Raw genomic sequence first — 25694 nt, 5'->3', positions numbered from 1 at the left:
CACTGGTTCAACTCTATGAGAATCTGCATTTCCGATATTGTTCCCCCTAATGGACATTCTTTCTCTCTTAACTGCTTGACTGAGGCTTAATGTTCCTGGTATGTCCAAGTGGAAAGCACTCAATGTGCTTCTCAATGTACCAGGTTCAGTACATCCTGATATTTCTCTGGAATGTTGATGGATGCACCTTGGCTCATGGACACAGTCTAGTACACCTATTTTTAAAAGAATCATATTCAATGTACTTAGTATATCATCCATCATGCACTGGATCATGTATCCTACAATCAGGAGCGCAATGGCTTAGAGGTATGAGCAATAGTCTTGAAATACCAGCTCCCTAGAACCATAGGGTCATAGCCATGCATGGTCTTCCCATCTCTTCAACCTTCCCAACTCAGAAATTCAGCCCAATGCAGTTTACTGAGTGCTGTCTCCTGAGTGAGTCTTGTCTATTCTGCAGGGGTATTAAAATCCCATGGCTGCTTTCATAAATGTAAAGGTTTTCCCTAATGTGCTTGGCCAAAATTTCCAATGCTTTGCAGGATGTTATCCTCTACCCTAGATGGGACTGCATTTCATTGGGACAATAGATGTCTCGAAAATCATATATACCCATCCCATGCTCAACACATGCATACCTTTAGGATGATAGACAATATGTAAATTGTAAAGCACAGTTGTATTAAGGAAGTTTAATGCAAATGTTCTATTTCATTACATAGGATGGGTCAGAATATGGGTCATAGGAAGATGGATTCAGTCGATGCAAGCCCAGACCAGGTTGGTAGTGTGAACATCATTATTATCTGGAGCCTATCTGGTGGCCTGTTTGAAACAGATTGGTGGTTTCACTCCATTTCCTAGTGGACACATCACAAAACCACTTCGGCAATTGGTATGAAGTGGCAGCTTCGCCAGAGAGGTGAGAGAGAAATAAACCCAAGACTGAGCTTCTCCTCGCACTCCAAGAAGTTTATCTCCAAACCAGGTTGGGCACATTGCTGGGACAATCTGGGGAAGCTGATTGCTCTGCTGTTGCCACTAAATAGAGAGTTTTGTCTCTGTTGGTCAGGTGTCAACCTGGCATCTTTTCCAAGCACGATAGCCACATACAGTGTTCTTGTATTTGACAAGATGCAAGATTTGACAAAAGCACTGTAGTGAGCATTCACTGTAGACGGAAGCTGAGCAGCTGTGCCTTGGCAGTGTCACCCAACCCTGTTGTATTTTCTTCTGAATTGACTTCTCTCCTATCACTACTCTTTTAAGAGGTAGGTATTACTATTTTTATTTACTGCTGTGTGTGTGTATGGTGGTGGGGTGGATGGCTATATTTTAACTAATGAACCATTTGCTTAGATAAGGCTCTCCCACAAAGATACATTCTACAAAATCCTTCAGTCACAAGAAATAAAACCGATGATTGATTTGCATTCTCTAATACACCTTCTGGCTGAAACCAGTTGTACGGACCAAATGGTTGAGAAGGCGCTTGGGAAAGCATGGTTGTCTGAGTGGCAGTAGAAGGAAAATGTTAATAAAGGGCAGTCCACTGAACTGAGGTTAAATATTTTCATACTTCTCAACTAACCCAGCAATGTCCCTGAATTCTCATTTTAAAAAAAGTCCATCGTAATATGAAGTTTTACCTCATTAAGGAAGCACAATGTTGAGGATCAAGAAATATAATGTAGTTGGGGGTGGGGGACAAGGTACCAGGAAGGCAGCTTTCGGAATCCTGATTCCTTTCTTTTTCTGAAGGTATTTGGTGCTTCAATCTTGATTTAATTTTATATCTAAAAGCTTTTAACTGAAATGGGTGAACTTGAAAAAGTTTGGAAGCACAATTCTTTCTAGAGCTCTTAGTCCCTCAGGGGAATGCATATGTTGCAGCAGCCTTTAGGATGGAGCCAGCTCTGCAATTGTCCACCCCTTCCTTCCCACTGTGAAGTAGTTTGTGGGATGGTAGGAAGGAACACAAGGGCTGTTATTCTGCAGGGGCCTGAGAGGCTACCTGTCCCTTCTGTTTTTTTGCACCTTCCTTTTAGTACCAGGCACAGTCTGGCCCTGAATGAACATCTGAAATGTTGGGGTCTTTAAAACTGGGCTTGAAATCTTACAAGAAGAGACTTTCTCATCATATTTCAGCAATTCTTCCTCCAGCTCTAAGGCCAGCCGAGTTGCAAGATATTGGGACATAAATTAAAATGAATAGCTGAAACTTCTTTTAATCTCAACAAAAGTTCAGTCTGAGTTTGTTCTGAGTTTTGAGCGATGGTCCAGGCTAGTTCTTATTTTATCCAGACTGATCTGCTTAGGCCTAATTTGTAATAATTTATACTGGCTATGGGCCCAAGATACACAGTCTAGATCCAACCTAGGTATTCCCAAAGCTTGTTGGTGGGAGTTCAGATCTGGCAAACTGGTTTAGCCTGTTTCAGTGATAGCTGTCAGACGTGAAGTTCATCTGTACCTGAACTTTCCCAAGGTTTGAGGATGTTTCATTCTCGCCTCTCTGATAGATGAGTTCACAGGACTATTTTCTTTATGTCACTGTTTCCCCAGGGAAGTGAATGGTAGAAACACTATTGATTGAAATGTTTAAAAGTAGACTGAATAGAGCACTGGCATACATGCATTAGGGACAATCCTGCATTGGATGAAGGTCTAGACTAGAACAGAGATTCCCCCAGTCTGTGGACTATGATGCACTGGTAGATCACAGAGATCTGGCTGGTCTCATGAGTAAGTGTGGCACAGATGGCCTCTGTAGGAAGAGTTGAACCATATCTATAAAGGGATGTCTACTGCATTGACATCATTATATATCTTTATGACAGACTATATGCATTTGGGCAAAGATTTTTATAAAAAGATTTCTGAAGTAATTTTTTTTAAAAGCACGTACAGGACTTAGAAGCCCAAGCCTTATTGATTTGCAGTGGAACTTTGGTGCTTTTGTACCCGCAGGCCATAGGCACATGAATGAGTGGTCTGATTTTCCAAGATGCTGGCCATCCAATAAGTCCCACTGACGTCAGCTGGTGCTCTGCACTTCTGAAAATCAGGTCAGCTATTTAGAAATCTGATATTAAACTTTGATTTATGAAAATCTCAGCCTTGATCAGCTGGATAAACTCTAGATCTCAGAAAACTCCATCAGATCAATTTTGGTGGCCCTTCTCATAGGGAAATGTGTAGTCCTAAATCCACAAGTTGCGTTGGTGTTGGTCCTGTTGGTTGAGCAGGGGATGGGACTTAATGACCTCTTGAGGTCTCTTTCAATCCTAATATTCTATGATTCTATAAAATCCTTCTGTTGGCTCAATGCTTAGATGGTTTAACAAATTCAGCAGAAGAAGAGAAATTAATAGTGAATGGAAGGAACAATCTGACAAAATAAGCCATTAAAGTAAGTTTTGGGTGTTGTATGGATGCTCCTCATGTATACTCAATATTCATCTGCTTTTGTTCGAAGATCCAACAAAACATATGAAATTGGGTTACACTGATTCTCTTGATCTCTTATTCTTCCACAGTGTCAAAGATAATACACTAAACAAACTTACATGCAAATGGTGTGATACATTGATCTTCTGTATACATTATCATCCATTAATGTACTCGTTAATGTATTCCATCTGTCACACACATTGTATCATATTATACACACCTTATGAAAAAAAATAAAATTTAATCTGCCAGGTCGACAATCCTGAAGTCTTGTGTCTATCCGCTAAACAGATACAGCACTAGTCTAGGCTTCCTCTTCCTGTCTTCTCCCTGACCTGAGAGGCAGTGTGGTCTAGACTAATAGGCTGGGAGTCGAGAGACCTGAGTTCTGTCCTCAGCTCTGGTGCTGACCCACTGTGTGATCTTGGGCTTGTCATTTCATCTCTCTGTGCCTCTGTTTCCCCTGCTACACATTGTCTGTCTTGTCTATTTAGCCTGTACGCTCTTTGGGGGGTGGGGATTCTCTGTCATCATGTGTTTGGACATGCCTGTGGGGCCCTGATTTCAGCTGAGGTCTTTAGACTGTACAATAATGCAAAAAGATAATTAATAATAGGACAAGAGGAAAGCTCAGTTCCCAACTCGTTTAGAGCTTAATCTTGCTGCTTTCTTTTGACCCTTGAGAAGGTGGAACTGAACGGAGACCAACAAGTCATTTTAGATAGCGCCACCATTGAACCAGGCTGCATTTAAACCAGAGACCTAGAGGTGAAAAGCTCCGATGTCTCGTCGCCAATTCACAGCAAGAGCATGTCTTGAACCCACGTATTAATGGATGATGACACAAAAGCTAGATCCTGCTCATCTGTACACATGTGGCTCTACCAATTCAAATCATGTGTGTAACGATTTCCAGGGCTCTAAATAACTGACAGTAAAGATCAACCCTTGCATAGTATGGCCTTAAATATGAAAAAATAAACGATCTGCAGTTTAATAGCCAGGAAAGACAAAAGCAAGAGGATTATAGAATTTCCTTCCCCAGACACATTGTGCTGAACTGTATTGTTAGGCTTAAAATGAAACATGTTTGCAGATGGCTTAGGAGAATGTTTTGACATAATGGGTTTTAAAGAGTCATTACTGCATGCAGTAGGTGCTGCACCACAGTCAGGAATTCATTTTCATTACTAGAAAAGCAATCTTTCTAAAGACCGCCTGGATGTTGTTACTTCCCTATCGAATGCTTGCCCTTCTCAGTGGCTGCATAATGTGCACAGGACAGGATTATCCAACTCGCTAGACATCCTTTCCAACCCAAACAATTCCATGAGTCTCAAGAAAGTCTATTTGGATAAGATCTTTCCGATTGTGACCCTACGAGGGGATAAGATACACAACAACTTCTTTTAAAAAATCCAGTTATTTGAGAAGTTGTGGCTAAAAACATTTTTTTCCCAGTTCTTTAGGAATTTATAAACACCCAATTTAGCCCTTCTTTGTCCAGCCAAATGGGTGAGTTAGCCATGAAAACCATTTAAAATCCTAATGAAAAGCCATTGTACTCCCTTGGATTCTGTGCACCAACCCTTTCAGACAGATGAATGTAAAAATAGCAAAAGACAAGAGACTTTTAGGGTCACAATTTAAAAGGATCCTCAATCTGCCCTCTGATTTTTCTGCCCGGAAACAACGGCAGGTAGTTAGACAGAGATGACAGAAGGTATACATCCGCCACCTATTTTGCAGGTGCAATCATGCAATTAAAAATCTAGATGCTATCATTAGTGCCTGGAATTAATTGTTCCCATGACTTTGTGCACATGGTTGATTGTTGGCATAAGCTTGCAAGTGCAGAATCAGTCTGGTTTTAAAAATGTAGCCTTTGATTTTACCCCTGCATGGAATAGTGGGTATTCTACAATGCTGGGTGTATGGATACAACAGGAAAATCAAACCTGCCTGGACCGTAATCATTCTAATACAAGATATCCTTTCCCACTCTGTCTGTGCAAGCAGGTCTGGTGTCATTTCTCTCCCTTAACCAAAATCTTGACATTGTTGGTGAAGAGTCACCTTCTCTGCAGCTCCTGCCATCCAGAAAAGCCTTCCTGTACCTTTCCATCTCAGTCATCTCTTTTGAAATTTCAGCTGGAATTGGAAACGTACCATTCCTGCCTTTCTTATATGTCGTTAGTGCCCAAACTGAGGTCTCTAGACCTAGAGGTCTGTGAATCATTTCGTGATGTTCTGTGGGGATCTGTTATGTCACATGGTGACATCTCCACCATCAACCACCAGGATTCCAGCTGCTTCTCCAGGCAGATGGGCTCTTTGTTGCAAACTTCTTCCAAAAAAAGGACCAAACATTAAAATAAAAAAATACATCAGCATTTTTCAAATATTATTTTTCCACTTAAGCAAGTGATACCGTTTGCCACAGGGATGTTGTATGATTGGGAATGGGAGGTGGGCTGTGCAGCAGGGAATGAGAAATGATGGAAGGAGTGGTCTCCATTGCAGAGGAGCAATCAAGATGTGGTCCACGCTATGAAAAACTTTTGAGAACCCATAACATTAATTTTTCCCTCTCTCTTGTATTTGTTGTTAACTCTTTTCCTATAATATGGAGCGCTGAGCTGTTTTGGGTTTTTTTGTGTGGGGGTTGTTTTGTTTTTGCATTGCCATAGCTATTTTGTATGAAAGATGTCATACAAAATAAAGCAGCATTGTAATATAAATATTTTGCACAGTTTGGCTAAAGAATGAGCATTCCAAAGCATTTTGCCATTATAAGCAGCTACTCGCCCATTATTCAATGTTAACGTACATGATTGAACTGGAAGGAACTTGTCAGATAATCTAATCCAAAATTCGCTATCAAGCAAGACTGCGTGATACTAAAAGTAAAGAATTGTGCTTTGAAGGGCACTGAATAGCATCATGTGCCCTAATTTTGAATACCTGTTGCTGTTTACCACTGGCATCGAACCCGGGTTAGAATGATGATATTAAAAATAAACCCATATATATTATTTGATACATGAGCTCTGAGAGAAATAAACCATAACCCAGCAGACCAGAGCTAATCAAGAAACTTTCTCCATGGGACTAGGAAATGAGTTTTTGGACACTGTTGCTATGCATCTGAATGGGGCCTCTCAGCCCAGCTCCTAGTTTATTTCTGTTTTTAGAGCACACTTGAATAGGTTCATTTGAAGCCATTGCACAAATCATTCTATACTGAAAACTAGCATTCTTGGGTCTTATAAATAAACAGGACGAATAAGGAAGCCAGGCCTTCATGTGTGACTTTGTTCTAAAAGAACGTTAAATGAAGTGCATCCCTACCACTCTCTCTCTCTCTCTCTTTTTTAATTTATATTTTTATTTGAAGGTTGCAAGATTTTTTTCCCCCCTTTCATATCACAGCACAACTGGCCATGAAACTCAAAGAAAAAAAAATCACATTACACAGATGCTGGAAAGTAAGCAGACAGTCATCATTCAAGTCCTTAACATATCAATCCAGAATTGTATAATTCACATCCAGAGCTGCTACCAAGCCACAGGGGGTGTGACTTAATATGTTCCCCCAAGTCCATTATGTTATCCACATCCAGGAAGATGCCTGTGCCAAGGCTTTCTTGAATCAAAGCAATGTCCACCATTCCTCGACTGCAAGCCTGCTGAGATCCCCCCGCACTCCCCAGTTCCTGGCAAATAGATATCTGGCGCAAGTACATGCCAGATTGATGCACTTTGCGACAGCTCCTTTAAAAATATTCAAGTCTCCTAGTCCCAGAACACAAACGCTCAGCAACTGCACAGATTCCTATTGCCAAAATTTTGCTGATATATGAGATCACCATATTAGCCCTCTTCCCTAAAAAAACGATTCACCCATTCCTCTCCAGACCCTGCAGTAAGGTTCGTTTTGCTTTCATATGGGCCTAGTAAAAAGCGGATTTGTTAGTTTTATCAAATTTAGATAGCGAGAGAAAGAGAGAGAGAGAGAGAGAGAGTGTGTGTGTGTGTGTGTTACACCTGGGGCTAAATTATACAATATTTTCTAATACATATGGTCATATTTAGATATCCTACACATCTATAGTGCTGCCTCCAACATATACAGTCATTGCTCCTAGCCCTACTCTTTGTATAGTATCTTTTCAACATCTGCTTTAAGATACCAAGGACATAATTGTGAAAAAGATTAACATGTATCTATTGCAAATGAAGCATTTTTCAGAACACAAGAGCTGAGAATAAACAGCTCACTGTGGTTGGGTTTCTTATGAGGATAAATGGATAGGATTATAGTAAAAGATGTCTCTACTGTATAATACTCTTCATTTGCAGTATCATGCTATATTAATAATACTTTACATTTCAGTGTTCAGTAGTTCTTTTCAGTAGGTCTTTGTATCTGAACGCACTTAAGAGTTGTCTGTGCTTAAATCTGTCGTGCTTCTGTGAAGACACTACCTACAGCGATGGGAGGGCTTCTCCCACTGGTGTAGGTACTCCACCTCCCCCAGAGGTGGTAGCTAAGTCCATAGGAGAATTCTCCCATCGACCTAATGCTATCCACATGAGAGGACAGGTTGATTTAACTGCACTGTTTTTCACACCCTTGAGCCAGAAACTTATATCAACTTAATTTCCTAGTATAGACCAGGCGTCAGTTTAGCCATACAACCACCTCTTAGAAGTAGTAGTGTACCCATTTTATGGATGTGGAAACAGAGGTACAGACAGGATAACTGACTTTCCCAAGGACATGCAGGAAATCATTGGCAGAGACGAGGAACTGAACCTTGGACTTCTAGATTTGTGCTTGAACCACTACACTTCCTAAACAGATATTTGCTTATGAAGGTGAACATTACGTGTTATGGGCTGTAGAGGTTAGTAATGACATTAAGTGATTCTTGATGGTCACCCAAATAGGAAGTCAGTGTATGTCTTGCTACATACAGTCTGAATGCCTTCATCCGAAATCTTTGGATATCGTTTCTTTAGTACCATGAATTTTGAAAGTGTAACAGTTTTACCTTTTAAAGATGCCCTGCAAAACAAAACAAAACAAAAAAGTAGTAGTAGTTTGTGCAATTTTTTTTTTGCCTATTTATTGTGTATAAGGGAGGCTGAAAGGTTTTTGTCAAAGTTATTTTTTCTACTTGTTTTGTATCAGGACTTCACATCTTGTATCATGGAAATTGAGATAAATGGGATCCCATGATTTCTCGTGCCATGTTCAGGACTTCAGAAAACTGGCGTGCAAATGTACAGAGCTCTCTTGACTTTAGCAGCCTGCCTCTTCTGAGGTTGGTCAAGTAAAGGAAGGTCTGGCCCCCAAAGCAGAATATAGTGACGCTGCTGTTCGCTTCGAGTCCTCTTAACGTGTGTCCATTAGCCTAAGATGTAACTTGCAGGTCCACCTCTCCAGTACCTTATTGTTATAGTTACTCCAGGGTTCCTCATCCACAGAAAATGGGGCTCTGTACAGGTTCAGGAGTCAGCGTGCCTGGATCCAGCTGCAGGATTGGGCCCATAGATTTTAAATTCCTCCAGGCAGCGACTGCATCTTCTGCGTCTATGTAGTGCCTAGTAACTATACCTATACATCGGTGGTGTCCAGAGGCCCTAAATCTGACTGGGGCCTCTGGATACTTCCATAGTACAAGATAACAAATAATTAGTAATAACTCTCAGTGGTATTCCTGATACTGAGCTGTTTGGGGGTCCTGCACTTATTACTTGGCTAGCTCATTGTCACCTCATTGTACTACAGGAAGGTCTGTCCCTTACCTCCTGTCTGCTTATTTATGCCCTGAGGTTACATAAAGGCTGGATGTGCCTGAGACAACAGCCTACCAGAAATGTCGCCAGTGCCACTCTTTTTGATATGCGTAGGCTTAGATTCTCCATTGCAAGAGAAACCCCTGTCTGCTGCTAAGTGGCAGCATACTTTACAAAGAAAGAGACTGCTCGGTTTCTTCAGCAGAGCTCTACTTGTCTCACTCCTCAGCTGACCTGTGACCACTTGCATGTGCTCCAGAGCTCTTTGCCAAATGACAGAAAATGCACAGAAAGTCATAAGCTCCAGGAGCAAGTAGAAGCATACGAAAAGCCAAACACAGCCTTTTTCAAGAATTATTCATTAGAAAGTGATTTGATAAGAAATAATAAAGGAGAAGGCTCCATTACAGATAGGCTGGTCAAGTCTTTAAAACACTTTTATGGGGTGCCTTAAAAATATTTTTTGCTGCGCACCATATTTCTGTTGGATGCTTTAATTAGATCAATTATCAATTAAATAGATTGTAAACCTTTTGTGGCAGGGGCGTTTCCATAAACAGCTGTTTAGCTCCCAACGTGTGGTTGGTGAGATTATAAATATTAATTATTCTTATCGTTGAGAAAACAAGGCTTTTATTTGGAAACTTAAGGTATTTTGCATGAGATGAAAATCCAAGGTCTTGATTATAGTCACCTCAAAGACCTGTACACTTGTTGCAATGCTAGGGTTGTTAGTTCTGTGGTCTAGGCCTAAATGTAATTCTAATGATTATTATTAGTTATTTGTATTACCATACTGTCATGGACCAGGCCTCCATTTTGCTAGGCCCTCTACAAACACTGGCAGGAGTGCCTGCTGTCTGCAGTTGCCCCACAACTCCCTACCGGGGAGTGGGAGGAAGCACTGCCTGGGCTTACTGCCCCAGCATGTGTGTGTACGGGGCGGAGGGGGCGGGCGTTACATTCAGCCTACTTCTTGCAGGATATCCTGTACTCAGTCTTTCACGTCATGTCCTAAATCAAAACTAGTGTCGCTGCACCCTGCTAAACAGATACCTCATCCATTCTTATTATTTATATTATGATAGCATCAACTGAGATGGGGGAATCCATTGTACTATGCACGATAAAACATGTTGTGTTTGAGTGATTAGTGATTACTTTTAGTTATTACGTGTACTGTAGGGGGATGTCGGAGGTCCAATTATGGCCCATTGTGCTCGGTGCTGTACAAAACAGAACCAAAAGATGCTCCCTTCCCCAAAGAGCCGACTATTTAAGTATAGACAAGAGACAACAGATGGATACAGACAGACGGTGGAATGCAAGGAAACAATGAGACAATATTGTTCAGTATTACAGGCAGTGGTCTCAGCTCACCAGCTGCTTAACTGTTGTCATATATGTATGTACATATTTTTTACATACCAATTGTCACACTACATCAGACCAGTATTTGGTTAGTTATTTCTGTCTGGGATTTATATATGTGTGTGTATTTACATGTATGGCTGTATCTACACACAAGTTCTTTGGAATTCCTGCAAAAGTAAACATATGCAATTGCTATTTGAGTTCATTTGGTTGGAACATGTAGACATATAAGTATACACGCAATTAATTTAACCAAGCATCATTATTATAAATGAACATGGATATTTTGTCAGTCTCTAAGGTGCCATAAGGAGTCCTCTTTTTTGCTGATACAGACTAACAGGGCTACCACTCTGAAACATGGATATTACTGTTTTTCACTCATTTTCCTTATTTTTCCTTTTGCATTCAGAAACATTAGGCCAATTCTACAGTGATGGCTGAAAGACTGTATGCACAGGGTTGCACAAATAAATCAAACTAAATCCGACCAATTCTTGTAGACTGGCATTAGGGTAAGTATACCTTAAGAAAGTTCTTATTCAGACTTGGCTTCAGGCAATAAAACGTCATAGATGTATAACTCTGGTGAGTGAAATTTCTAGGGAGCAAATTAGGCTAAAAACATCTTCTAGAGACAGCTAGAAAGGAATCAGACACCACCCGAAAATAAGGCAAGTTATTCAGTAAATGTTTCATTTATTGGGATTCTTCCATTACTATTAGGGTTAAAAGACATGCTGTCAATAAAAATGGTACAGATATGGAAGATGCTGTGTTTCAGGAACCTATTTCTTGTCACACACACCCCTATAATACTTGATATCACCTCATGATAATGTGTGATTACACTCTGCATGCATATTCCTACTCATTAAGCATTTTATTGTTAGGTAAAATTATCTCTGTCAAAACCCAGATGCATAGCAATATTTTAGGCACTAAAAATGGAATAATGTTTCTACTGCTCCATAGACATGACTTGTGAAACTGAACATGGATTTAAAGAAGTTAGTTCCCATAGCAGTAAGTAAAAGGTCTCTGGGTGTCTTATTTCCAAGTGTCCCTCTGACAAGCGGTGAAGTAAAGTATATACCTGGGGATCAGTCTAGCCGACACGAAAGATAAAGCAAACAGCAAATCTCACAGTGGAGCCATCACTTTGGTTTTTTGGCATGTCCCCATTTTATAGCTTCTTCATACTGCCACATCTTTTTTTTCTTTTCTTTTTGTCAGTGCTCTGATTACATAGAACACCCAGGGCCTCTATCCTTTGGCTCTGTAGCCTTGTCTATCCTAGAAAAAAATCCCACCATTGCTAATGTTGATGCAGCTCCATCTGTGGCAACAATGTTGGAAGCATAGACTCCAGGTAGCCACCATTGTTTGTAAGTTTCATCAACACCTACTCAATGTAGAAAAACCTTATGGCAGTGCAAACAGAGTTAGTGGTCTAAGATCACCTTTGAAACACCCAAAGTTCCTCAAACCATAGATTCAAATCCTAGCATGATCAACTCAAGTCCTTCAATGTTTCTGAGATAGATAAGCAGAGTTCTATGCTTGCAAGTCTATAGTGTAGGGGCTTTTGGAGAAGACCTTAGGGACGGAGGTCCTGTCCCACATGTCTAGCAGGTACACTACTCGGTCCAAATGGCAGTTAGTGGACCGTATTTCTCTATTAGAGACATAGCCTCTGCGGGGGACGTTAAAGATTCCAAATATTTTTTCATACAACTAGGGGTTTACCCTGTTAGCCTGGGACAAACTTTCCCTTCTCCTCTCTGATGTGAAATGTGGATTGGGTGGCACCCATAGGTGCTGGAACTAGGAGGGCAGGGTGGTGTTGCCACACCCCCTGACTTGAAGTGGTTTCCATCATATACAGGGTTTACAGTTTGGTACAATGGCTCTCAGCACCCCCATTATAAAAATTGCTCCAGCCCCCCTGTTGGCACCCCCACTCCGCTTTTCACGAGTGCTGTTTCTGGTGCATTGTGGAATCCTTTGGGTTGAAAGGCATTCTGTGAATGTAAATGGTGACATTACTCACTGTAAATGATACAAATTCCCTAATCTGACCTTGTCCCAATTGTTTCACAAAGCAAGCCCAACATATGGTATACTGTGCCAAGGCTGAGACCAGGGGCGGCTCTAGACATTTCACCGCCCCAAGCACGGCGGCATGCCGTAGGGGGCGCTCTGCCGGTCGCCGGGAGGGCGGCAGGCGGCTCTGGTGGACCTCCCGCAGGCGTGCCTGCGGAGCGTCCGCTGGTCCTGCGGTCTGCAGGTCCCGTGGCTTTGGTGGACCGCCTGCAGGCACGCCTGCGGGAGGTCCACCGGAGCCGCCTGCCGCCCTCCCGGCGACCGGCAGAGCGCCCCCTGCGGCATGCCGCCCCAAGCACGCGCTTGGCGAGCTGGGGCCTGGAGCCGCCCCAGGCTGAGACCTATGATGGTCTAGACAGTCACTTGTGCTCCCAGATCTACACCATAGGACAACTTTGCCAGGATAACTGGTGTCTATGGAAGGCCAAACTCTTAGCACCTGCCTTTGTCACACCACCTGTTGCTTCAAATTGGGTATCAAAACAATAAATCATATGTTTCACACAATGGATTAGCTTGACTTTTTTTCTGAATATTATATTACTTTGGCTGTTGCAAGTTACACATTTTTTATCCAGGGTACCCTCCAGCTAACAGGTGCTATTGACCCTTTGAGAGCTCATTCCACCAAAGGCATTTGTATATTTGGATCTATTAAAACTGGAAACCAGGAAATAAATAAATAGATATGATGCATATGCTACTGTGAATAACTTTATTAAATAATGACATTCTAATGAATAATGACAACACTGTGACTTGCTGCTCTGTTTTTAAATGTAGCTGTTTGACAGGATAAGAATGGGTCAATTAGAAAAACGCACAGGGTTAATAACTAAAGCCCCACTCCTGTAATGAACTCTACATGAGCAAACCTCTGTACTTGCACAGTTCTTTTGACCTCACTGCGGTTCTGTGCCCAGCCAGGTGGGTGTAGTGGGGAATATATTCCAGGATTGGGACCTAACTCTTGCATCAGGAGCCGCTAGGGCCAACCTTTGCACTTGGGTTCCCAGTGCAGGATCAGGGCCTAACAAAATCTTACAACTGCTTACGGATGTCAGTAGCGTTACTTACATGAGTAATCCATGAGTAACATTATTCACATGCATAACTGTTTACAGAATCAGGGCCTTCGTTTGTTAGCTCCCTGGGGCAGAGAATCTCCTTCTATATCTAGTAGAAAACCAACCACATTTTTGATGCTAGACAAGTAATGGCACTAATTACCATGCAGAATTGTTAGGGAAGCATGTTTCCTAAAAATCTATACCAGATCATAAAAATCCCTTTAAAAAAAGTTATTTTTTGTTCTGTCGGATCCAATTATAACACATGGTCCTATAAAGTAAGTAACAGTTCAGCATGTTTGGCATTTATAATCTCATATCACACCATAGTTTAAAATAATTAAAAAATCAAAAGACAAACAAAATTGAGTCTATTTGTTACTGTGTCACTCTGCAAGTAAACAGCTTGCAAAATGTAGCCATTACATAGCCAGGGATAATTGGGAAGTGTGTGTCCAACCATAGCTATTTTGCAAAATGTCTAAAAGTAAAAGCAAGTTAGTCAAAAGACCAGAAGAAAAAGAAACGGTTAAATCCATTTGTACATTGATTTAACAGTGAAGTATTTCATTCTTCATGTTTTTACTTGGTGTCTTGAAATAATCCCTTTTCTGTCTCCATACTCCCACTTAGACATTGTTCACAGACTTATTTATTTATGAAGTCTGAAGGTTAGTCCCTACCTGCTGAGACTAATTAGCCCTGTTCTTTGTGTCCTATGCAATCCTGTCTGATTAAATGTACACATTTGTTTTACTTCTTTTCATGCTTCCTTTCACTCTATTTCTGCTTTACTGATTAATATTAAAGTTGTAAGTTGCAGTGATTTTTTTATTTCTATTTTGTCTGCATCTTTCCCTTTAGTATGCAAATTTCTATGTGAACTTTTTAATGCCTGAGAATTTGTGTTAGCCTTGTCGATCTCTGTATTATTATTTTTATTATTCTTTTTAGAGAAGACAGTTTAGCTGAAATCCCCAAACTCTCTAAATATTGCATGACAAATTGACTTTGTTTTGGAAACCCTACGTGCTGAATGGCCCTTAGTAGGAGCAGCAGGTCAGATTTCTTGGGGAATGTTTGGATTATTTAGTACAGCTTGTCCCCTTGCTTTCTAACACCATTTCCATTAGGCAATTTACTAATTCCCATTGAATTTACTGTCTCTGTAAATTCCCCTCCCTCCTTTGTTCCTTGTCCATGTTAAAGTTTCCCATTGACTCGTCCATTGTTATAATTTGTCACTGCTAGAAGATCAATTTGTTTTCCTTCTCTCTTCAGCACATTATATTCGGGTACCAGATGTCATTTCTTGCATCTGCATTATTCCGCTCCCCATTTTGTTGCTGTGCAGAGCCTGCTCTCTGGGTAGTGACTTAAAAAAACCCTGCTGCCTCAAATCCTTGAACTGAATACTCTTTCGTTATGTCTTGAGCGGTCAATTACTCCCCGCCCCCCAATAATCTACATTTGGTAACTCATTTGCTGGCTGGTTTTGGGGACCGTTCAACTGGTCCTATTCATTCCAGTGGCTATGTCACTTTCAGTTTAATTTTCCTCTTGTGATGCTTACAACGTCAACACAAAAAACTTTTCACCTCTCAAGTCACAGAGTCCTGGATCTCCCTCCTCTCTTGATAATTAACGTATCAATCACATTCCTTTTCCTCCAATGTTTCCCCCCATTAAGGTAAAAATAATAATACGCCTTACTCCAAAAATTGGCGATATCTGCGCACTAAAGAGTTATCTTGCACATTTTAATCCAGTAGGACTATAATAATAATAATAATAATAATACATGCAAGAAGAAAACGCCGGGTAAGAAAAGGGGTTTATTACATGATTATTTTAGTTTCTTACCTACAACGATTGGCAATAAAAAAATTAATCTTAACGGGTTTAAAAAAGCCAACCAAAAAAAAAAAAAAAAGAAAAAACCAAAGCAAAAAAACCTAACCACGCACAATAAAAATAATGCCACGGAAAATCTGTGAGGAATTGCACTTTTCCCCATGCCTACAAATGTATCTGGTTAATCATCTGTGCTCTATAAAAGTTACTGCTTTGCAAACAGCAGACCCAAGGGCAGGCATCTTTTCCTCTCTTCCTAACTCCTATATCTATTTTTTTTCCTTCTTGTGCAAATCTACTTCTGAAGTAAGAGTGCAATTTTCTCCTCTCCCCCCCTTGCATTTGTGTTTTGTTTTTCTTTGGGTCATTCCCTTACATTCCCTCCTCCCCCTCCATTGTCTCCCTTCAACCCAGTCCCTTTTTTTCCCCCTAACACTCACTAAACTCTCGCCGGCTCTTGCCAAAAAGGATCATTGTTAGTTCTCCACTTCCCCCACCCTCCTCCTCCTCTTTCTTCCTTCTCCCTCTCGCTCATTCCCCAAACCTATTTAGTTATGCACACGTCACCGGGGGGCGCCCCGCCCCCTCCTGCATCTCATTAAGTGCCTAGTGTGTTTCTCTCTCCCTGTCAATAATCCCGGATCCCAGACTTCTCCGTTCCTCCGGATTTCGATCCCCCTTTTTCTGTCTGTCAATCAGCGCCGCCTTTGAACTGAAAAGCTCTCAGTCCAACTTCAACTCACTCAAACCCGAGCGGCACGGGCTCCCTGTATCTGCGGCGGCGGCTCCCCCCCTCTCCAGCTGACTTCTTGTGGGGTTTGTGGGTGTTTTTTTTTTTAAAACAATTTCCCCCTCCCCCCCTCGTCTATTTTTTTTTTAATTATTATTATTATTCTCACATTGGGTGTGGGGTTGGTGCGCCCTTGGCAGGCTGATCCGCTCCCTGGAAGGAAGGAAGAAAGAGGGAGGAAAACATCCAGAAGAAGAAACCCAAAGTCACTGGTGCAAAGAGGGAAGGAAAGACATTTCCCTCCCCTCCTCCTCCTTCTTTTTCCCCTCCCCAGGAGGAACCAGAGAAGGAGAAGACGAAGAAGGGAGAAAAAAAAAACCCTTCACCTTGGACTTTCCCGCCCCCCCCCCCGTGCAAACTTTTTCCCCTTTCTTTCCCCCTCCCCTCCCCCCTTTCCCTTCTTGCAAAATTGCTGCTGGTGGGGTGAGCCGGCAGGAAAATGCCGCAGCTGAACGGCGGTGGAGGAGACGACTTGGGGGCCAACGATGAGCTGATCTCTTTCAAAGACGAAGGGGAGCAGGAGGAGAAGATCTCCGACAACTCCTCGGCCGAGCGGGATTTAGCGGATGTCAAGTCCTCGCTGGTCAATGAATCAGAAACGAATCAAAACAGCTCCTCAGACTCGGAGGTAAGGAGGGGAGCCCCCCCCCCCCAAATCCTCCCCCACCCCTTGGCTTGGGGGGCAGGCGGAGGTGGGGGGCAGCGGGGGAGTTGGGCTTTGCTTGGCCACGGGGTTTAGGGGGCTAATCCTCAGGCAGAACCCGGGGAGGGGGGTGTTGTGAGGTTGCTACAATGTTTGGCTTTAAGTTTCAACTTGTAACTCTTGTTTCTCTCTCTTTCTCCCCCCCAAATCTTTCCTTTCTGCCCCCCTCCCCTCCCCCAGGCGGAGAGGCGGCCTCCGCCTAGGTCCGAAACTTTCAGAGATAAATCGAGGGAAAGTTTAGAAGAAGGTGAGTACCACGAAACCCCCCCCACCGCCCCCCAAGCGAGGAGCCCCCGAGCTCTGCGGGGCGACCTGCCGAGGGAAGCCCAGCGCGGCCCCAGCGGCGCGCTGCTGTGCAGCTGGGCCGGCGGCACAACTTTGCCGGAGGGTGGGCGGGGGGGGGAGAGACACTTTCTAAACAAAGTTTTTTTTTGCCACCCCGCTCTTTTTTTTTATCCCCCCCTTTTCACCCCCTCTCTCTCTTTCTGCCCCGCCATGTTAGCTGCGAAAAGGCAAGATGGAGGGTTGTTTAAGGGCCCACCATACCCTGGTTATCCTTTTATAATGATCCCCGACCTGACCAGCCCGTACCTCCCCAATGGATCGCTCTCTCCAACTGCAAGAACAGTAAGTGGCGCATATACATCTCTGTCTATTTTAACCGATCGTGCACTGCTAGGATTGTACATGTCCTTCCGCTCTCCCTCCCCAGCTCGAAGCCCCCCGCATGTCCTCCCCCTCCCCCGTTCCCCCTAGTCACAAACTTTCCAAACTTTCATGGCTTGTGCAGAATGGGATTTGTTTACACTTCGCCATATTTTTTTTCTTTTTTTTTTTTTACTTTCAGTTTTGCGGGGAGGTCTTTTCACCTCTCGATTCTCCCTTCTTTCAAAAAATAATAAATCCCAGGCTGCGTTTTGGTTTCTTTTCTCATCAGCTGAATCTCAAATCTGATTTCTACAAAACTCTTTATTTGCCTTGGTGAATGATCTGTTTTCTTCTGCCCTCTTCGGTGGCGTCTTGGTCTCTTCCCCCTCCCTTTTTTTAACCTCCCCCTTAACCCTTTCCTTGCTGCAGAAGCTCTCTCAGATGCTGATGTACTGTATTAGGAGTCACCAAGTTATATAGTTTCTCTCTTATCCTGTTTTGTAAAGACTAGAAACTTTAAAAAAAAATTCCATTGCAAGTTGTCTGGCCTTTTCACTTTGGTTCTGCACTTTCTCTCTCTCTCTTTCTCTGTATGTTTATGGCAAGTTTTTACACTTTTTTGGGGGACGGGAGGGTTATTGACATTTAATTGCAAACTCACATGCTTGATTAGTTTAAACTGAACAAACCTTGATCAAGGAGATGAATCCCTCTCTTGAACGCTCACAGAAAAAGCCCATCCTTACCCGGAGCTAAACACACAGCTCTTATTTTGCAAGGGGAGAAAGACCTGAAGGAGTTCTTTCTTTATTTGTGTGTGGCTAAGCTGAGTCCTGAAAGGAGTTAGAGCAGAGCACAGACCAGGACTGATACAATAAACAGAAACTGCCTTTAAAAAAAATGAATAGATTAAACAACCTCCCCACTTGGAAGTGTATTCTAGAAATAATAATCTTGCTGAAAATATGTGTGTGTCTGGATGAAGGGCCAGATTTCCTGGGTAAAAGAGAAAGTGTGTGTGGAGGAGGAGGGAAGTAATCGTAGTTCAGATAGTGGGGTTCTATTAAACTTTGGGGTGTGATGGGGGTAGGTTTGTCTCTTGCTGCTGTTTCTCCTTTGATGCCTTGTAGTATCACTAACTGCTGTATATGTAACACACATCAAGACTAATTTTTTTTAAAGGAGGGGTTTTTAATTATGAATGGTAAACCCATGGGGAGTACAAAATGCTAAGAAGTGTTTGTTTACACTTGCCCAGCGTTGTCATTTTGCATTCTTTAGGTGCTTTTAAATCTGAAGGGTCCTCCACCATCACCATGTATCTATTTACACATTTTTTGTAACATGAGAGAGCAATTTGAAATAACAGATCTACTGTTCAGTAGATGTTGAATCTGTGCTAATGGATTAAGTCTTGGACGAGTCCAGTTTATCAGATCTACAAGTGTTTCAAAGCGTTAAAATATTAAACATCAGGTCAGGCTTGTTTTCACTCAGTAAAGTGGCAGTAGCAACCTAGATTAGTAAATATAGAGCAATCGAGATATGAAAATTTTTTTCTTCTAGTTTTGCATGTATTTAAAGATGTGGTAGTGTTTTACTTATTTTATTATGGTTATTATCTTGTAAGGCTGCTTTTCAAGCGCCATGATTTCTCAGACTGTGGAAGAGGGTGACTGCATTTTTTAATTTTAATGATCGGGGAGGGGAAAAGCATGGACTGAATGAATTACATTTTGCTTCAAATATGATTATGTGTGTATTTTGTGTGTGCATGGCTTTTTAAAAAAAAATTCAAATTCTGTAAGCGTTAGGTTCAAGATCTCAGAGTATTCCCCCAAAATGACTTTGTGCCAAATAATTTTATATCGCAGTTTTTTAAAAACTTAAAATGCTTTCAGTATTCCAAGAATAGCTTAACTGAGGTATCACTTTCGTTTTTTTGTCTTCTGATTTTTTTTTTCAAAAATATTTTTGTTGCAACAGACATAATTCCTTATTACATTGATTTGCCACCTTCTTTTTTCTTGTTAGAACCTAAAGATCTGGATCATTTAGTAGTTACCTTTATTGGAAATATTCCTCCCCTTCTCCCTAAATTTAAAAAAGGCCTTCATAAGAATGTTCTATTTGTATGAATTAAAGGTATTGTATAAAAGATTACATGTTATTTTATTGTTGACATAGCAGGTGGCCTTGTAGTGTGTTATCAGATGGATTCTAAAAGGGATATTTCCACTCTCAGTAGGCAATTTTATTATTTGCACATCAGGAACCACAAACCTTTTCATATCTTCACCTTTTTTCTTTCACATTCTGTATGTCTCCGTGTTTGCTTGCCATTTAATTATGGCTGAAAAAATTAAAGTTATTCATTTAGGCCTGAAAGCAGAATAATTTAAAGATTAAGCAGGATAGATGTTGTCTGACATACTGTATGTTCTAGGTGTATTCTTGACATCTACTAAACCAGCTTTGAATCCCAAACCAGCTAGATTTTAGTTTTAAAAGCAAGTTGGAAATGTATAGAAAATTCTGCATAGTTATTATTTAATATATAAACAAATACATATTGAGTAGACGTCTAATACCCTATCATTTAAATTTTCAGAGAGTATAAGGTAAAAAGGTGATGTAGTTGTGTAGCATATATTTTTTTCTTTTTTGTTGCTGCTGTTGTGGTTTGTTTGTTAATTTTGGTTTAGCAGAATTTTTGTTAATTGTAAATGTATCTGCAGCTGTCTGTTGTTCAAAAGCAAACTCCTGAGAACACTGATTTCTTCTTTTCTGTTGTAAGAACGTAAAGAATTATGAAGTATCATTAAATCTGCTTATGATGAATAATACATTATCTCAAGAATAATGCTTTAATTGTTGAAGACTCCATAAAGCTTGATAGTAATAATTTTATTTTAAAATGACAAAGATTTTTCTGTATAATGTTAATTTTGTCTTTGATAGAGTAATGTGGATGGCTTTTAAGAATACAGATACGCATTAAGGAGAGATGTAGTCAAATAGAAATGTAGTAATGTATCTGAGAATCTCTGTCTCGCATATACTTGAAGAGGGACTGTGGTAGCTGGCTATTAGGAATAATAAAGGAAATAGTTTTCATTTCAAAGTTTAAAAACAGAGAAGTTGTATTTAATTTGAATCCTGCATTTAGTGGTTTTTGTTCATGTTTTCAACGAGCAAATAGAAATATTTTGTTAAGAATATTGTCCAGCAGATTTTTCATATTTTTATCAGTGCTGTTGCATCTTCCTTTGCCCTAAATTGTTTGCTTTCCAAGTGAGAGATTTGTTACTAGATTGCACATAAGGCAGCATCTTGTGTTCATTTCTGAATTTGGAATGCTTGGAACAGCAAAATATGAGAGGAGCCCATTCACTAAGGTTTTACATTCAGCAAAGGAAACTTAAAAAAAAAGTCTTGAAAAATGGATGTTTTCCTTTATCTCCCGAATCAAACATAATCCTTTCTAATACAAAAGAGGTAGATGCTGAAGTGTGAAGGGTTAATGGTGGTCCTTTTTTCCCCCCTTGAATTGTTTTGACAACACTTTTCAAAGTGTGACATTCCAAGCCCCCTGCAATACAATGTAATATTACTGTAATTACACAGGTCATTACATTTTAAATAGAGAACAATAAAATGCTTATCGGTACTGAAAAAGAACAGGTGTTCTTGCCCTTCTTTTGGTATTTATGCTAATTGTTTTTCATCTCCTTCAGAAATATTTATGGTTAGGCATGTTAAGATTTCAGTTTCGATATGACAGTATTAATTCTGTACTAATCTTAATGGTTGAGGTTTAATGTCTGCAATATGGATTATGGTATTAACATCCACCAACTAGTTTAATAATGTAGATATAACTTAATATGTCAGCACTTTAGTGCTCTATGATACTTAGCATTCAGTGATGTGCATTATTCACTCTTTTTTTTTTTAATGGACATGTTTTTAATAAAGTTTCTGGAATTGTGTAGAAACATGCTATTATGTAAGAATTGATGGTCCTGTGGTATACATTGGTTGGAACGTACAATATGAAACTTCTGAATGCTTAAGTAGGTAGATTGTTAATTCTGAAGCAGAGTGAATCAGTGTTGGTGGGATACAATGGTAAATAGTCTGGATTCTGTTCATTTTTTTCCATAAAGAATCTTAATGTCCCTGATATGATTTCATTTTAGAGAAAATGCACCATTGGTTGGTCAGCCAGCTTCTCTCTGAAGGGGCTATGAAAAATAGTTATAGCAAAGTTTCATGTTTCTGGGAGCTTGCAAAACAATATAATGCAGTACTGTTACTTGAGTGTACAGGATAATTGCAGTACTGCACTTCATTAAAAATAATATTTGCTTTGGAAATTGAACATTTTAATAGGTGCACCAGTGGCTGATCTGTACTTGAAAAATTACAGTAGATGCCTTTCCAGGTTTTGAATGTATTCATACATTAACTGTGTTGGATTTTTTTCTGTTCTTTCCTCTCTCTCTTTGATTTTGCTTTTTGTTTTCTTCAAACAAAAATATATGTAGGTTAATCAGTTAAAAAAACATTGTGCAGCTTTCAGTGACGATTGTAAACCAGAATTCAGGTAAAAAAGTATTTTACATTTGTCAGATTTTCATGATTGGGTTTCAAAATCAGATTAAAAATGCCTTGTAGAGAAAGGACAGCTGCAGATTTTTTGGGTCGACGTGAGTTTCTATGCCATGACTAAAACTCTGAGGACCTTTTCCCAGCTGTCTGGGAGTTATGTGGAAGTTGGATTATTGGCAGTTAAGCATGAGACAACCTGGATTTAGCAAATGCTCTCCTACACAGGAAGTAGATGACATTATAGTGGGGGAAGGGAGGAGATTCTTGTGCAGACAGAAGCAGGCAAGAAATAATATACTTCTTCCCACCATCTCCTCGCCCCTCCCAACTTCAAAACAAGTGCTTGATTGTATATAAAATGTATTTGCAATATTGTGTGTGTGTGTACATTTTTCCCCCATGGGTTGTAGATGAATAGGATATTATCCCCCCTACACTGTGACTGTTGTGAGAACTTTTTTGTTTCATGGTGTTGTTTGTAGGATTAGAGAAATGTTTAAAGGTGTGTGTTTCTTTAGGTACTAAATTACTGTAAATATGCAAGTAAGCCTTAAACTTGGGTTCATAATTGGGCATGTTTGTGAAGGAAATGGTTAATTTTACAACCAAAGGCAAACTTGCACCTCGACAGGTCTGCTGAAAGAAATGTGCCACAGTCATTTGCTGGCAAGCAGCACAGGGTCATAAATCCACAGGGTTTATTTACAGCCTATAACACTTATGAATGTTAAGATATTTGACGCCACGCTGGCCTTATAATATCCAAGGTCCACAGACACTGGCAGTGGGTCAAATTTCTTTCACTAATTATAAGCAATGAGAGATTGGGGGGTGGGGGTGGAAATCATGAAAACCCCAAAAAGCTAAGAATATTGCACTCCTCCTCCTAACTGCAGGTTTGTGTTTTTGCTTTTTACGTAGGATATAGTTAAGTTTATAATTAACACTTGGAGTGCAGAAAAATTCAAGAACGATTCTAAACAATGCAGACAGCCAAATTAAAAAAAAACAAACAAGTTACTACAGCTTGCATCCTTTATGAACACACTGACAGTATTGTGTAGTGTATCTAGATACCAACCCAACAAAATATTTCCCAGAATACTTAAAGAAACTTGATACCTGGAACTGCCCTTTAATTTATTGATGTACCACTGAGCTGGAAAAAGAAAAATCACATGCCAGGATTAATGCACAAGTTAAATGCATCTTGGAAATGTGTATTATTAGCCTGATTTTTTTTAAAGGTGTTTGGATAGGACTTCAGTAAAAAGCTACATTATGTGAAAACACACAGAGTACAGCAGTTAACATCGTCTGTTTCGAAGCAATAGTTGGATGGAAAAGGTTTTATGTGCTTCAAGAAGGAAAAATCTGAGTTTGCAGGGAAGAAAGTGTTGGGGGGAGGGGGGAGGGCGGCACTGGAAGTAGCGTTTGGAAGAAGAAAACGGTATCTGAGGAAGTGTAGAGAATCCAGAGGCCAGGGGAGGGTTATTAGATGACTAAGAGAGAATGCTGAAGTGCAGAGAGAAATATTACAGACTTGAAAAAACGTATTTGGGTGAATGACTGAAGGGGAAATTGGGGAGCTAGGGATTGATTCTTAAGTGTCAAGAAAGTCTTGAGGGACAGGGAAAAACATTTTCTTCACTCAGTAAAGCTTGTTGTTCACGGCTCACTCTTGATTAAACGTGCTTTCCTGGAGTGGGCAGTTAAAATTTAAGTGCTTTTCTCTTGCCTGTGTGTTTTAAACCAGACAACATGATTAATAATCTGTGCCTAGGTATTAATCTAGTTTTAATTTCTCTAGCAGTTTCTTGATTTCAGCATCCCCATAGATTACTGTCACATCCAGATCACAGCTACCAGGGGACAAGCTGGGAGAGTGGGGGAGAAAAAGACTAAGAAATCGACTCTTGTTCTCCATATGGGTTTCGTCTACAAATCATGTAAATCCTGACTCTTAAAATGGGGGGGGGGGGTTCATTGTACTTTCCACAAATAAATGTAAAGGCAGTTTAGTTGAAGGCTTTATGCATTTTCCTAGTCAATGGAATGCTGTAACTTATTAGCCTCTGGGGATAAATATGAATCCCTTAACACCACATTACAAAGATGGTGTGGTAGTACCTTTTTAACAGGTTATCAACAGTGATGTTTTTTTCATTTCCCAGGATACTTCACCCCTCCCTCCTCATCTAATTCCATGCTGGCAATTCAATCCATTCTAGTTTATTCTTTTGTTTTAGCCAGGCTAAAGCTTTGACCCTTATTCTTCTTGGGGGTCATACACAGGCAACCGGTGGGCCAGTGCTGAATGAGTTAAGTTGCTAGCTAAAGTTTGGCTTCATGAAAATAAATTTTGAGGCCTGGTAGGCATTAGCAGGGCACAGCACATTTACAGAGCTTAATTAGTACGAACTGTAATTGTTCATGGGCTGCCAGAAGGAGTAATGTTCAGGAAAAGTGGAGTCGTTCTTTTGCAGTCTTCAGTTTTAAAACGATAAATCACTTGCATATTTGTGCAGTGATTCAAATGGAGCTGAGACCTCTCCATCTCAACATGTGGTAAATTGTAAAGTCAATGAATTGCAGATGTAGGGTACAGCCAGATTCTCGAAGAAAATGCAGAATGAATGGGCAAGAGTAACGTTGTAAATAGGGACTGAGAGGATAACTGGCTTTTGGCTTGCTGTGCCAATTATGATGCACTAAAAACATCGGTAATTTTGTTCTAATCAATTTAAAGTTTCCTTAAACTAAATACAGGGGTACTGCGTGACTTCACTGGAAGTGTTTTTAGTAATACTGAATAACAATGGGATTCCTGTGGAAACACACATGACAGCCAGATTAATTCCAATTAATTCATTATGAGTAGTGTTAGAGTTGTTCCTAAATGAATTAGTAATGATTGGACACTTTAAAATGATGCTGCAGCCACTTTTTAATGAGCAATGTTGTGGTAGAGAATGTCTTTGCTGTCGTAGAGAATGTCTAGTTGGGAGTATGCTGGGAAAGCTGCAGTGAGTTCTGCATTTCTTATCCACCCAGAAGTCCCATCAACTTCAGTGGGACTTCCTGGCTTCAGGAGCAATGTAGCATGAAACCCATAATCTGTACAGTTCATTTTGAACAGCTTTCTGATACGGAAAACACGTATCCCTCTTGCAGTTATTAATGGAAGACTGTCTTACCTCTGCCTGATCCAGAGACCACTGAGATCAGTGAAAAGTCTCCCATTGATTTCAACAGGCTTTGGATCAGCCCTGTA

At 40.6% G+C, this 25694-nt stretch overlaps 1 protein-coding gene across 32 annotated transcripts in view; it reads left to right on the top strand.

Annotated features, from left to right (window-relative positions):
• Positions 1-16277: 16277 nt before the first annotated feature.
• The window catches only part of TCF7L2 (transcription factor 7 like 2), a 201656-nt gene continuing 192239 nt past the window's right edge, over positions 16278-25694 (top strand). For 16 of the 32 annotated variants that reach the window (XM_045023570.1, XM_045023563.1, XM_045023562.1 and 13 more), the window contains exons 1-3: positions 16283-17083; positions 17339-17405; positions 17661-17785. In XM_045023570.1, coding sequence (XP_044879505.1) covers positions 16895-17083; positions 17339-17405; positions 17661-17785 — 381 coding nt within the window. In that variant the 5' untranslated portion in view covers positions 16283-16894. Of the gene's footprint in view, positions 17084-17338; positions 17406-17660; positions 17786-25694 lie in introns of all 32 variants that reach the window. The other 16 variants (XM_045023573.1, XM_045023581.1, XM_045023582.1 and 13 more) reach the window with 5 other exon arrangements.

This window comes from Mauremys mutica, chromosome 7 (genome assembly GCF_020497125.1).
Source record: "Mauremys mutica isolate MM-2020 ecotype Southern chromosome 7, ASM2049712v1, whole genome shotgun sequence".
Classification (NCBI taxonomy): Eukaryota; Metazoa; Chordata; order Testudines; family Geoemydidae; genus Mauremys; species Mauremys mutica.
This window is presented reverse-complemented; position numbering and strand designations above follow the sequence as displayed.